This window comes from Propithecus coquereli, unplaced genomic scaffold, assembly GCF_000956105.1.
Source record: "Propithecus coquereli isolate 6110/MARCELLA unplaced genomic scaffold, Pcoq_1.0 Scaffold19, whole genome shotgun sequence".
In the NCBI taxonomy this organism is placed as follows: Eukaryota; Metazoa; Chordata; class Mammalia; order Primates; family Indriidae; genus Propithecus; species Propithecus coquereli.
The window spans coordinates 8,655,561-8,669,506 of NW_012143856.1; the positions used below are offsets into that span (position 1 = coordinate 8,655,561).

The 13,946-nt window shown below is 36.4% G+C and overlaps 2 protein-coding genes across 2 annotated transcripts in view; one reads left to right on the top strand and one right to left on the bottom strand.

Annotated features, from left to right (window-relative positions):
• Positions 1-13,946, bottom strand: part of MED12L (mediator complex subunit 12-like) — a 317,020-nt gene that overhangs the window by 205,741 nt on the left and 97,333 nt on the right. Inside the window, exon 14 of the mRNA XM_012642930.1 lies at positions 13,729-13,905. Coding sequence (XP_012498384.1) covers positions 13,729-13,905 — 177 coding nt within the window. The remainder of the gene's footprint in view (positions 1-13,728; positions 13,906-13,946) is intronic.
• GPR171 (G protein-coupled receptor 171) lies at positions 8,726-9,685 on the top strand. The gene has a single exon (XM_012642934.1). It carries the CDS (start codon positions 8,726-8,728, stop codon positions 9,683-9,685), a length of 960 nt encoding a protein of 319 aa, XP_012498388.1.

A 13,946-nucleotide genomic window follows, 5' to 3' on the forward strand; every position in this document is an offset into this window, starting at 1 on the left:
TTTAATAGCTAAAGGAAAAGGAATACAATAAAAATCAATCTAAGCTGTATCAAATAATGACGTAGCACTAAAAACCTCGTAAGCCAATAAACCAAACTCGCCTTTCTACCTGCCAAACCTGCCGCCCTCCTCAGACTGCCCTTCCCCCACCTGAAACCCCAGTCTGCTCTCCTCTCACCACACCACGCACTTATTTCACCTCTACACTGACTCCAACCACTCATCCCTTCCCACATAATTTCAGACCCTCATTGCCTCTCACCTAAAACAACTGCAATCATCCCCTCACTGGTTTTTTATCTTCCACTTTCTCTCCTAGCCCAACAAACTCCAATGCTGCCAGATTTAACTAATACGGAACTGACGGCTCCTTTCCTGGCACAACCATGAACTCTCTGTTGCTTGCTTATAAAAGTCCTTGGGAGCATCCAAGATTTGGTCTCAGCCTTTTCCTCACAGAGATCCTGCTCAGGCACCCCAAGTCCCCAGGTTGCCTGACAGTCCCCAAACACACTCCCTGTACCCCAATTGTCTGTGTCATTCCCAAAGCATGCCACTTTTCAGCTCACTTGGAAGAAGCACTCCTTCACCCCACCTCAGTCAGGAGGATTACAGTTCCTAGACTCCCACCGGCTCTAACAGCGTGTAGTAGGTGACAGGATTCTTTAACACTCCTTCTACACCATAACTTTTAAAAGGAATAAAAATATTCTCTAGAATATGAGCTCAGGAGGCAGTCTATAATCAATAAATATCTGTCGTTAAACTTTTTCATAACTACTTGATCACAAAACCTACGTGGCTGGGCTTATGGTGGCGCATGCCTATAGTGCCAACAACTTCGGAGGCTGAGGCAGGAGGACCGCTTGAGCCTAGGAGTTCAGGCCTGGAGTGGATTATGATCACACCTGTGAATAGGCACTGCACTCCAGCCAGGGCAACACAGTGGGACTTTGTCTCTTAAAAAAAAAAAAAAAAAAAAATTCACATGGCAAGCGAAAGGGAGAATTTCTCCAAAGAACCTTCTCCTGGAAAGTAACCACAGGGTTTGTAAAATGTGTTCTGCGCTTTGAAAATGTGTTAGTCATAAGTTCATAAGAAGTGGACTAATAACCACTGAAATGGGGGCGGGGGGGAAGCATGAACTTCAGTGACTAAAAAGAAACAAGATAACCTTTAATAGTTTTCTTATGGATTTTCCCCATGAATTATTTTATAACCAATGGGTCAAATAGCACAGTCACACCTCACAACCAAAAGGTAAAATGAAATGCATGTTGACCCATACAGTCAATAAAAAGGCAGACAACCGAAAGGGCAAGGGGAATATAATATATCCACCCATTCTATTAACTGAGTTCATATTCCAGGAATGTACAAAATAACATTTGCCTCCAAATCATTTCCAAGCGTTTACTCTTCTTAAAAAGGGAAAATCGAGATAGTTTAAATAACACAGAAACAGTAACATCATAGAAGCCATTATGTCTACATCTCACTTTTTTTGTTGCTATTGTTGAGACAGAGTCCTGCTCTGTTGCCCGGGCTAGAGTGCCATGGTGTCAGCCTAGCTCACAGCAACCTCAAACTCCTGGACTCAAGCGATCCTCCTGCCTCAACCTCCTGAGTAGTTGGGACTACAGGCGTGTACAACCACGCCCGGCTAATTTTTGTTTTTCCATTTCTACTTGCCTGGCTAATTTCTTTCTATTTTTAGTAGAGATGGGGTCTCACTCTTGCTGAGGCAGGTCTCGAATTCCTGACCTCAAGCGATCCTCCAGCCTGGGCCTCCCAGAGAGCTAGGATTACAGGCGTGAGCCACCGCGCCCAGCCTACATCTCACTTTAAAACTATGCTGCCATCAGTCACTCTCAGATTTAAAGCTACCAATCTCCAGTCAGAGTCAACAAAATAATCTTAGGGTTAATCCACGTAGGAAAGAGAATTATGTGCAGAAAAAAAATTCAAAATGTGTCCCTAAAGCACAGTGGCTCCAGAGAAAACGCTGAACTGGAGCCACAGAAGTTGTTGCAGTTGTTACATCTTCAAGATGTAAATTATTTTGAGCTGAGAGCGTCCTGAATTCACATTCCAGGAGTTAAAAACTCCAGGAGAGTAGGAACAGTGGTATTAAAATGGTTACAAATAGTAAATGGTAGGGCAGGGTGCCACCGGACAGGCCTGATGGCCTCCTTTGTAATCACTGTTCCTGTCCAACACTTTCACTGTAAGAAGCATAATTAAGAACTGGGATATTGGAGTCTAACTGTGAAGCCTTGGGCAAGTCTTACTTTCTCTGTACCTCAGTTTCCCCATCTCTAAAAGGTGGAATCTCCTATTCCTAATGTTTTTTCTTTAAGAAAACAAGTTCTCAGACCCATGCCTAGCTGTAGCAGTGGCTATCTAACCCAACATTAAGTTTCCCATCTTCATTAGCTCCAAAGGGCTGCCATGCTGTGTTTAAAAAGCAAAATTTAAGAAGGTTAAACATTAAAAGCAAATGTTTCTACTGAATTATGTAGTTTGATATGTATGTTCAATAAAATCAAAGAGCACGGTTTGCATGGATAAGAAAGTTCACTATAAAAACACATTCCCAATTCATAACTTGGGGGACAATTTAGCTTAAATTTTCATTTTACACATAAAAATTACTAATACCTCATTTCTTAAATAAAAAGTATTGCCATGACCAAGGTAAGGGAAAAATAACTTCACCTCACTTCTTCCCACTTGAGTTTCTGAAATGCTGGGTTAGTGATGACATGCAATTTCCTGGAACACTAACAAAATACACTGTGAAAAACATTTGTCCTCAATAAAACAGATAGAAAGAAATGGCTTGTGGAAAAATAAATGGAACTGGTGTAAAAAACAAAAATATTTCCACTGTGAATAAACCTATACACAATGCCAAGTTGCCTAAGCTCATTCTCAAAAGGAAGAATATGATTCAGTTTCACTAGTAAAAGATTAGTTCTCACTATTCCAAAAAAGAATTAGAACACTAAAAACTAGGGCATCTCAGTGCTTCCACATTTGGCAATCCACACACAAAAACTGTGGCCTTCGTAGATTTTTAAGACAAGAGAATTGAACATATAAACATACCTACCTATAAAAAAAACAAAAAACCAGAAACTTTGCCAAAAATCTTTCATCCTAGTTTTCCTTCATGCCATATTAAAACCATTCACCACTCTATTTGCAGCCAACTTCATCCATCTCTAAATTCTCTCCATCCCAGCTGCTCTACTCTCCAGTGAATGTGAACCCTGATCATAACTTCTCACTTACTTTTCTACAAATGTATCTTTCCTACAGGTGTGTTCTTCAGTGAGTCCTGTCCAACAACGAAGCACACCTATACATCTTAAAAGATGGATCATTTCTTAGCACTATTATAATGAAAGTTAACACTGGCTCTTAATCAAAAATCGAATACAAAGTTTGAGAATCATTTTTCCCCCTCTAATTTATAAGAAAATATAATGTATAAGCAAATTATACATATAATTATATATGTATATAATAAAGTCTTCATTGGTAAAAATAATAATATGAATTTGGGAGAACACCAGAATATCTGAAACAAATGGCCGAGAAACCAGACCCTAACTAACCAGGCAATGGCTTTACGCTTACAAATCAACTTTGGACCAGCAAATTTAGAACCCTTGACAATATGCTTGTTAGGACCCCACCATGCTAGGCTCCTTCCAGACATTCAGTAAACATTTGCTCACCCACAGGCAGAATGAACATTTAACCAAGCAATTCAAATGCACACTTTAAGGGTTCATTTACATATAGTCTATTAATTACTAAATACCTGCCTCAATTAATTAAGCTGTTCCGGTCAAACTGACAAATATTTGTTGGTCTAGTCTCATAATCTGGAAAAACGGATATAATATGCTCTTAAATGAAAAAAACTGTAAGCTATAAAATAGTATGCACAACATAACATTTTTAAGTGGGTGCACATAAACACAGAAAACTTTTTAAACATAAAGTACCAAAAATTTGGTACTGTTAATAGTAATTATCTCTCTACATAATGATGATTCCTCTTCTATTTCCATTTCCAGATTTTTCAACAATGAACAAAAAAGAATAAAGATAAATAAAATACATTTCACCAGATTCTGTTAAATCCTATCTTTTTGTTTGTTTATTAACAGATGTCTCAGCAGGGATACAAATGCCAACAATATTTTTAATTTTAAGTTTGAAATTCTGGTGTCACTACGTATACAGAAGAAGTATTTTCTTAAACACCTTATATTTTTAACTCATAATCCCTCTCAAGGCATAAACAGTGACATTCTTTGAAATCACTATGACATAGAACATATATATCTTAGGTATTTAAAAAAAAAAAAAAAGGCTAAGCCAGGGATGGCAGTGCATGCCTATAACTCCAGCTACTTGGAGGCTGAGGCAGGAGATTCACTTGAGCTCAGGCTGCAATGCGCTCTGATCATGCCACTGCACTCCAGCCTAGGCAACAGAGTAAGACCACATCTCTGAAAATATTTAAGAATTAAAAAAAAAAAAAAGCCTAGGTACTACAATGGACAGGTGAAAAATCTTTTCTTTAAAAGATGTTGACAAATCTGAACTGCTTTATAATTTCACATGTGCTTTCTTAAGAAAAAACTACTTAGGAGACTTTCATACAGTTAAACTACTTGCAAACCACAGCTTCATCTACGTCAACATGCAACATTTTAAAACCACACAAAAAGGAAAGGAAATTTTTAGTAAAGCCAGCAGCCTTGCAATGGGCTGTTATTGCTGCAGCTAACTGAACAGCTCATGCTTCTCTGATGACTTACAGCTAGGCTCGCTGAGGCCCACAGAAGATACCCCCAGGTATGTCTTTTTAAATACTTAATCTATTCAAATGCTTTTCCAACGAAGACAAATTTATGATTTTCAGTGTTTAAATAACATAAGTAGAAAAACTCAACAGGTAACAGGGTTACTATGTAAGAGGGCACCAATTATTAAACTCTAAACAGGTCCTAGCTGTGAACTGCACTATACTTTTCTTATATCTGATGAGCCCATCCATCTGTCTCAAAAAAACAGCTTAATTCACACCAGACTGAATACCTCTATGAGCAAGACTATTCAATAATTCAATTTCATAACTGGATGGATAAAGGCCACGTTGTAGATCTTCACAATAGGACACAACAGGTCTTAAAATGACTTTCCTCTACAAACATTACAAATACGTAATTTCAAGAAAATTCCACCGTGACTCTCACAGAAAAATCTAACGAGTTTATTTTCTAAGCAATGGGCGCTCTATCCAAAGTAGACACAAAATCTTTTCTTAATTTTGCTGAAGTACCTCTGAGTACTTTAAATTTCCACTAGCTAATAGTTGGTCGGCAAAATACTTATTAAGCTCTTAGTTCTCAAATTTGCGACAGAGAGCATAGGATGTTGTTACAGTGCAAATTAACCTCTAATCAACATAACCAAAAATTTTAAATAAACAGATTTTTCATTGCAATCTAGACAGAAGTTCATAAAAGCAAATGTAAGACACTCCATGATTCTCAAGCATTACTGAATGATTAGTTTCACCGTAACTATTTTAAATAAGTTACTCACATATAATATATAGTTAGTTCTAATTAGAGAAAAGTAATCAAAACAAATTATTCTAATTCTTCTCTGTACCATATAAGTCTCATTGATAAAATGAGACATTATTGTATATTTGTACAAGAATGGGGCACTTAAAGAAACACATTATTATGTTATTATACTATTATTATGTAACATTTGAAACGAAAGAACATAAGCCAAACTCCTAGCACCCTATAAAGGAACGATAAGAAAAGGTCAGTGATGCGATCAATGTAGGGCAATGCTAGTTTTTCCCACAGAGGAGAAAAGTACATTCAGAATTCCAAGGTACAAATAAATGGTGACTATCCAAAATCATAGTCATAAGGAAGTCAGTAAAGCCTGGAGTCGCTTTCAGATGTGAAGAAATTCCTTCAAGCCCTTAGAATAAGCTGAATTTAGAAACAGGAAGGATAAAGGCAGAGAGCCTCAAAAATGATCAGCAAACGGCAGATCCTAGCTTACCTGAACAAGCCTTGAAATCTTGAGCAACACTCTAGCGCCAGACCTCAGTCTCAACTGATTTGGGGATTGTACTACATGCTATCCGTAAAGGTTCCAACCATCCTTAAAGGCCTATGACTCCAAAATTTTTATCATGCACAACCATACAAAGGCAGGAAGGAACTATTCACACAACAGTGGAGATCCCACCAATCTAAAGTAAAGAGTTGGGATTAAGAGAAAGTAGGGATGGTAGGGAGAAACTAGGTTACAGGAACTTTGAAAGGAAAGTCAGTTTAAACTTATCAGATAGGACCTAGGTTTGATTTTTAAATATATATACATATTGTAAAATGAAATATCAAAATACATGAAAAACCTAAACTACTTTTATTATTTAAGGAAAACATTAAAAATGAATATTTTATTTCAGCTCCTTTACATAAAAATTGCTTAGAATATAGTTCCTGCCATATAGTAAGCCTTCAGTAAAGATTGGCTGCTGTAATAATCATCATTATCATCATTATCGTCATTGCCATCATCATTATTATTAAGACCATGTTTTCCAGTGGTTTTGAACACGGCTTCTGAGACTGGGTTGGAATCCTGGTTCTATAATTTACAAGGCTATAAAATATTGGGTACTTGACCTCGTTATACCTCTCAGTTTTCTCATCTGTAAAGCAGGAATGATAAAACCACATAGGAATGATGAAAGGTTTAATAAGTACATGTAATGTACTTAGCACGGCACTGGACACAAAGCAAGTGCTTAATTATTTTCAGAGTTTGGCAAAGAATGATATTATTCATGAACCCTAAAGTCCTAACTCAGGTAGGGAAAGAGGAATGGCATGTACACTTTAAGTGACACTTTAATTTAGAAAGTTTTATGTTCATCTGCTTTATTAATCTGTTGGCATATATTGTTTCATTCCAAAATGTACACAATGAATCATAAAATAATTGGGAGAATTAAGATTTAAAAGGTGTCAGAAGTTTTACGGGTTTTTTTTTTTTAAGGGAGATTTCAGAAAATGGCTGATTTGCCCTTCTATGTCAGCCACTATTACTTATTATTTGCATCCTTACAAAGGTTGATAACAATTTTTCCTGCTAAAATACAAAAATAATCTTCTGGCCTTTGAAACAAAAGAACGTTGCTTAGTATGCAAAAGGAGGACCCATATCAACAGGCAGTACCAGAAAGAAGTATCTGTGATTCTAAACTCATAGTTTGACCAGACCAGATCAAAGGGAGCCCAATTAGTTTAACTTGAGCTTATAAACGCACTCAATTTTCTAGATTTGGAGGGGACAAGACATGATTTTATTGTCATCATCAATGTCAATCACAATGGTTCTAAGGATATGTCTTATCCTTAGATAAGGATTTGGGCTTTGACTTCCTCAAAATCTACAATGAACAAAAAAGCCACCCAAGTGTTAAAGTTAGATGTTTCTAACTTTATTTAATCAAATGGGTATCAAACTCAGCCGCTCTTAGAGGATTTTATAACAGATAAACATACTTTGATGCTCTAGAATATTTTAAAATACATTTTCACAAAACTACTCAAAAAAAACTGACCCAGAAACATCTATACCGATACTTTCCAATAAAAATATAAATCAAACCACAAAGGTAATTTAAACTTTTCTAGTGGCTGTATCTAAAAAGTAAAAAGAAACAGGAGAAATTAATTTCAATAACATATTTAACCTTATATACCAAAAATATCACTTCAACACATGCTCAATGTAAAAATATTGAGATATTAAAGATACCTTACTAATTTTTGGACTATTTGTATAACATGGTATAATTTGTATTACTTTTATAATATTTTGTCCTAAATCTTCAAAATCTGATATGTATTTTACATTTACAGTACATATCACTTTGAACTGACCTCATTTCACCTGTTCAGTGTCGCTAGAGGCTATAATCCTGGACATCACAGGTCTATAACACTATGAAATTGGAGCAATGAAATGGGAGGAAGTAAGCATTGATTCGAGACCAGATTCTAATCTTTGAACTCTTTTTGCTAAAAAGATAAGTGAAATTCTGTTTCTAATAGGCTACACAATACAGAGCCTACTTTTTAAAAAGCACTTTTTAAATTTTACTATAATTTTCTATCACTTCTTACCTCTTCCTGCATAAGCAGAAAGCCTCATTGAAAGGTCTCCAGGCTCAACCACAACCCCCTGGTTTCCTCTCCTCACTTCTCAGAATCTCAGTTCATTTATCTCCTCTGCAAACTTCCAACTCATCTGCTAACAAAAGAAGTACCAGAATGCAAAAGCATGAGGTCAAAATATCCCTTCCAAAAGCAAACCTACGTGGGATTTCCTGAAGGTCACAAATCAGACAATGGAAAACCTAGGCTTCCCCGTAACCTGGGATGTTCTCACTAGGATGTTCTTACCAGACCGCGTGCTCTAATAAGTTCACCAATAAAATTCTATCTAAGAACTAGAAAGACAAGGGTATTGTGAGTGCAAATGTTTTTAAAGAAAATAGTTTTGAATTTTAATTACCAATCTCCCCTCCCTTTTTTCTTTTGACAGATTCTTTGGATTTCTTTTTCAATTGACAGAGTCACCTTTACTTTCCCTCAAGATGACAAACAGTTCATTCTTCTGTCCAGTTTACAGAGATCTGGAGCCACTCACATATTTTTTTTATTTAGTTTTCCTTGTTGGAATTATTGGAAGTTGTTTTGCAACCTGGGCTTTTACACAGAAAAACATGAATCATAGGTGTGTGAGCATATACTTGATCAATCTGCTTACTGCCGATTTCCTGCTCACTCTGGCTTTACCAGTGAAGATTGTTGTTGACTTGGGTGTGGCACCCTGGAAGCTGAGGATATTCCACTGCCAAGTAACGGCCTGCCTCATCTACATCAACATGTACTTGTCCATTATCTTCCTAGCATTTGTCAGCGTCGATCGCTGCCTCCAGTTGACACACAGCTGCAAGATCTATCGAATACAAGAACCTGGATTTGCCAAAATGATATCAGCCGTCGTGTGGCTAATGGTCCTGCTCATAATGGTGCCAAACATGATAATTCCCATCAAAGATATCAAGGAAAAGTCAAATGTGGGTTGTATGGAATTTAAAAAGGAATTTGGAAGAAACTGGCATTTGCTGACAAATTTCATATGTGTAGCAATATTTTTAAATTTCTCAGCCATTATTCTAATATCTAATTGCCTTGTAATTAGAAAACTCTACAGAAACAAAGATAATGAAAACTATCCAAATGTGAAAAGGGCTCTTATCAACATACTTTTAGTGACGTCAGGCTACATCATATGCTTTGTTCCTTACCACATCGTCCGAATCCCATACACCCTCAGCCAGACAGAAGTCATATCTGACTGCTCAACCAAGATTTCACTCTTCAAAGCCAAAGAGGCCACGATGCTCCTGGCTGTGTCGAACCTGTGCTTTGATCCTATCCTGTACTACCATCTCTCAAAAGCATTCCGCTTAAAGGTCACTGAGACTTTTGCCTCATCTAAGGAGATCAAGGCTCAGAAAGAAAAAACAAGATGTGAAAATGATGCATAAAATGTGGGATTTTTTCATGCTATCGCTTTTTGCCTTACTGGATTGTAAAGCTACTTACAGTTTCAAAAGAGAAAAAAAGAATCTCAGTAAGAAAAAATACAGAAAGCTAGCAAACGTGGACTGGTTTACTTAGAAATCCTGTTTCTAAATGCAAGCCACACCTATACTCTTATGGTTGTTGATACCCCTTAACCCAAATATTTGTACAAAAAACTAGAGTCTGTTGAACCAATGTAAAACCTGCAATATCCTTGAAATTCAGGAGGTCTATGACATAGACCCAGAGGTATTCATGACATAGTCACTTAAATGCCTGGACCTGACTTCTTGATAAAAATATATAAAACAATCTCGATGTAAGTTGCCAGAAAGTCCTTCAGCAACACAATTTTAAAGGCCTTTAGACCATTTTAAAAAATAAAAGCACTCACATGAAACAACCTGTGCCTGATTTACTTTTATTTAATCTATCACTTCAAGATGGTAACCTTTCAGCTCACTACTCCTCTAATTTATAATAACTGATTTTTTCTAACACAATAACTAAAAACATTTATTTGCAAAAAGGCTTCTGGAAATACATGGATAATTTTAATGTATTATATTCTACCTACTGGTTATAAATAAAGGCTTCCTATTGTTAGTAATGATAAATCTAGTGATTTCTTATTTTTATATCACAGTAATATGAAATAAACAGGCCCTATAACATTTTCAGGGGAAGCTGTTAAATTAAACTAACTGCTGAAACTACTGTTTTGCAACTAGTAACTCACATCAAAGGTATGGAAAAATAGCACCAATCAAATCGTCTTAAAATAGACACACCTATTCCACATAGCAAGGCCACATTAGGAAAGTAGCACAGGCTGAGCTGAATGGTGTCACTCTAATGCAAAAAGATGAGCCTCACTCCATGTGGTGGGCCAGCAGTTTAAAGTATGGGTGACACCAGCTCTCAGGGTCACAACCCTTTGATCGAATTCTGTCTGCTGCAGGTTATGCAGAAAGGATTTAATACATGGCATTAAAAAAAGAAAGACTCATTAGGGAAAAGAAGATTGGAGATTTTAGATAAGCATACATGAGATTTGTTGTTTGTTTTTAATTTCATTAGTAAAAGCCCATATAAAAACAGTTGGTAATCCATTTGCATTAGCTGCAATGATTAAGAAATGGTGTTCCTGGAAGCTAAGAAAACAAGTGTGTTTCCAAATTCATTTTTGCATTTGAAGAGTTATTTTCTGAAGCTTGAAACTCCCATCTACAATTTCGCAAATATATTATGAGTGGGAATGTGAATAACAAATGTGAAAATGCACAAAGTGCCTACTGCAAAACATTAATACGGTTAAGTGATACACAAAATCTAGCCAGCTACTAGTAATGACAAAAACTCCCAGCAGCATCACACATCTGACACAGTACAAATGACTTACCTGTTATAGGGTGGTAGAATGCCTATCCACCGGAACCTGTGTTTGCTGGTAGTTTAAAATATTTGTCTTACTGATGGGCAGATCATGACATTACTCATGTAACAGAATACATGAAACTAGTTTATTTTCTGAATCTTTGGTAATGTCCCCTTTAGTCTTCTCTCTTTGGACTTCACTCACTAGGGCCATATTAGAGACAGGAGAAATAAAAAATATTTTCCCCATATTCTTATATTCTCCTCATATACATGATAGGTCTGTCAGATTTTCCCTTTTTATTAAGAAAAAAACCAGACTCTCAATAGTATTCCTAAAGTCAATATTATATTAGTATTTAAGCATATCCTTTTGTTTCCCCTGCTGATGGCTTCCGCTGAATTGCGCTCACAGTAAAGTGGGGTTTAGGAAAACTGGTGGTAGAAGGCTATTATAAAATTGCACCCGGCTGGGCGCGGTGGCTCAGGCCTGTAATCCTAGCACTCTGGGAGGCCCAGGGGGGAGGATCGCTCAAGGTCAGGAGTTCGAGACCAGCCTGAGCAAGAGCGAGACCCTGTCTCTACTAAATACAGAAAAAATTAGCCAGGCATGGTGGCACATGCCTGTAGTCCCAGCTACTCGGGAGGCTGAGGCAGAAGGATTGCTTGAGCCCAGGAGTTTGAGGTTGCTGTGAGCTAGGCTGACACCATGGCACTCTAGCCCAGGCAACAGAGTGAGACTCTGTCTAAAAAAAAAAACTGCACCCTATAATATCAACTGTCTAGCAGTTCTTTTATGATGGCATCACAGTTTAATTACGTCATGATTCATCATGAGACCTGGTAACTAGAAATCATGCAAGCTCTTTACTCTAAGGAAATAGTTCTTAGAATGCTAAAAGCTGGAAATGACAGTGAAGCCAAGGCCAGATGAACCATGGGATAAAGAAGCTGATGCTAGTGTCCTGCTGTGACACCCAGACACATGGATGTGGGAGACCTCCAAAGCTCTGAGGGTTATATGAGAAGCAAATAACCCTCAGTTGGTTTCAACCATTTTCAACATTTTTCCACATTTGTTTTATTTACCTCCTTCTTTTTTTTTAAATAAACATTTTATTTTGGAATACTTTCAGATTCACAGAAAAGCTGCAAGATAGTAACCAGAGTTCACACAGGGCCTTCACGGACTCTGTCCTGATGTTAACGACTTACAAGGACAGTACACCTGTTAAAACTAAGAAGTTAATACTCATACATTGCTATTAAATAAATTCCAGACTTTAACATCTTCTACTTTTTTATTCTGAATATTTTTAAAACAAATCCCGGACACCATGATACTTCATCCATGAATTTTTCAGGATACATCTCTAAAATATAAGGTCACCTCCTCTGCTCCCCGAAATAAACTGTGAGATCACTCCATTACATTGAAAATGAGTGACATCTACAGGTAACAGTTGAAAACCATAGATATATTCAGGCAGTGATGAACAAGAACGAATTTTAGCAAGTTTTGACACAGCTCTGGACGTAGAAAAATTAACAAAGAGATTTTTAATTATAATAAGAAAAAAATATGGGTTTGGTAATTTTGAAAGTCATCTCAAAGAGGATGTTCCAAAATACAAAAAAATAACAAAATATTTAGTTTGCAAACCAAAAAACTCCTCACAGACACAGAAATAACATAATATACCTACAATTACATTTTTGATATATAAAAGTAGCACTCAATCAAAAAAATGACTCACTGAAATTGCACTTAACATAAAATTCCAGGAAAAAAGTTAGTGAAACCAAAAATAAAGATTGTTTTGATCGGTGTGCAGATGGGTGAATTGAAAATATAATAAAACAATGTTTTCAGATTTTGGCCCAATTTTGATTACTAATATCAAAAAACTAACTTTGTTTCCCTTTAGAATAAAGCACATGACTTTGCTAAAATTCAAACACTAAATTTCCTGCCAACCATTGCCCATTTGCTATCCAGGTCTTAAATTCAACAGGTTCAAACCCAAATCTATCTCATATATAAGCTTTTCTATGAAGTCTTCCCAATTTCTCAACCAAATGATCTCTTTCCCTCCAATATTCATTCTTTGAGAGTGGAAGAGATTCAGGAATGTCAAATGGTTCACTTTCCAGTGGGTATTTGAGTTTTTACTCAATTATTGCACTTACTTGACGGTTTGTCATTTATAGATGTTTGTCTCCCTCCTATTCTGTGCCTCAAAATTCTTACTCATCTATAGAATACCAAAAGTATCTACTATAACACAGTACACGTAAAAGCTACTCAGTAAGGTTACTTTCAAATTGAAGTAGAAAAACACATTTAGACATCATTTGCAGTGAGTCAAATGCTCTTTAAGGATATTAATATAGAAAATTACGTTTTCTAAATTAAAACAGCTAGTAATATCACACCACAAATTTGAGCTACATCAGTACATAAGCTCTAAGATCAGAATTATAACAAAAGTAGTAGCAAATGCAAAAACAAACATACCTGCTATCATTATGCATCAGTCAAGAAATTAGTTGAATAATCTGACATTCAAGAGTTAATGATATCCTAATAAAATAATCATGGTGTAAATTAATTGAAGCAATGACTTACCAGAGGTATAGGAAAATGTGTTGCATACTGCAAGTGACGAAGGAGGTCGTAATTAGATGGAAAAATTAATTCCCTTGGCTTTTCCCTCTTCACCAACTTCTCACAATTAACAGACATTCTTCTGCCCAAGGAATTATTGGCATTCTCACAGGACTCTCCAGGCATGGGAGAAAAAATCTAAGTCATGTAAAACAAATGTTGGAGATTGTAAATGAAAG

Excerpts from the sequence above, each read along its gene's own strand:
- GPR171 (XM_012642934.1), top strand. The coding sequence starts at position 8,726 with ATGACAAACAGTTCATTCTTCTGTCCAGTTTACAGAGATCTGGAGCCA.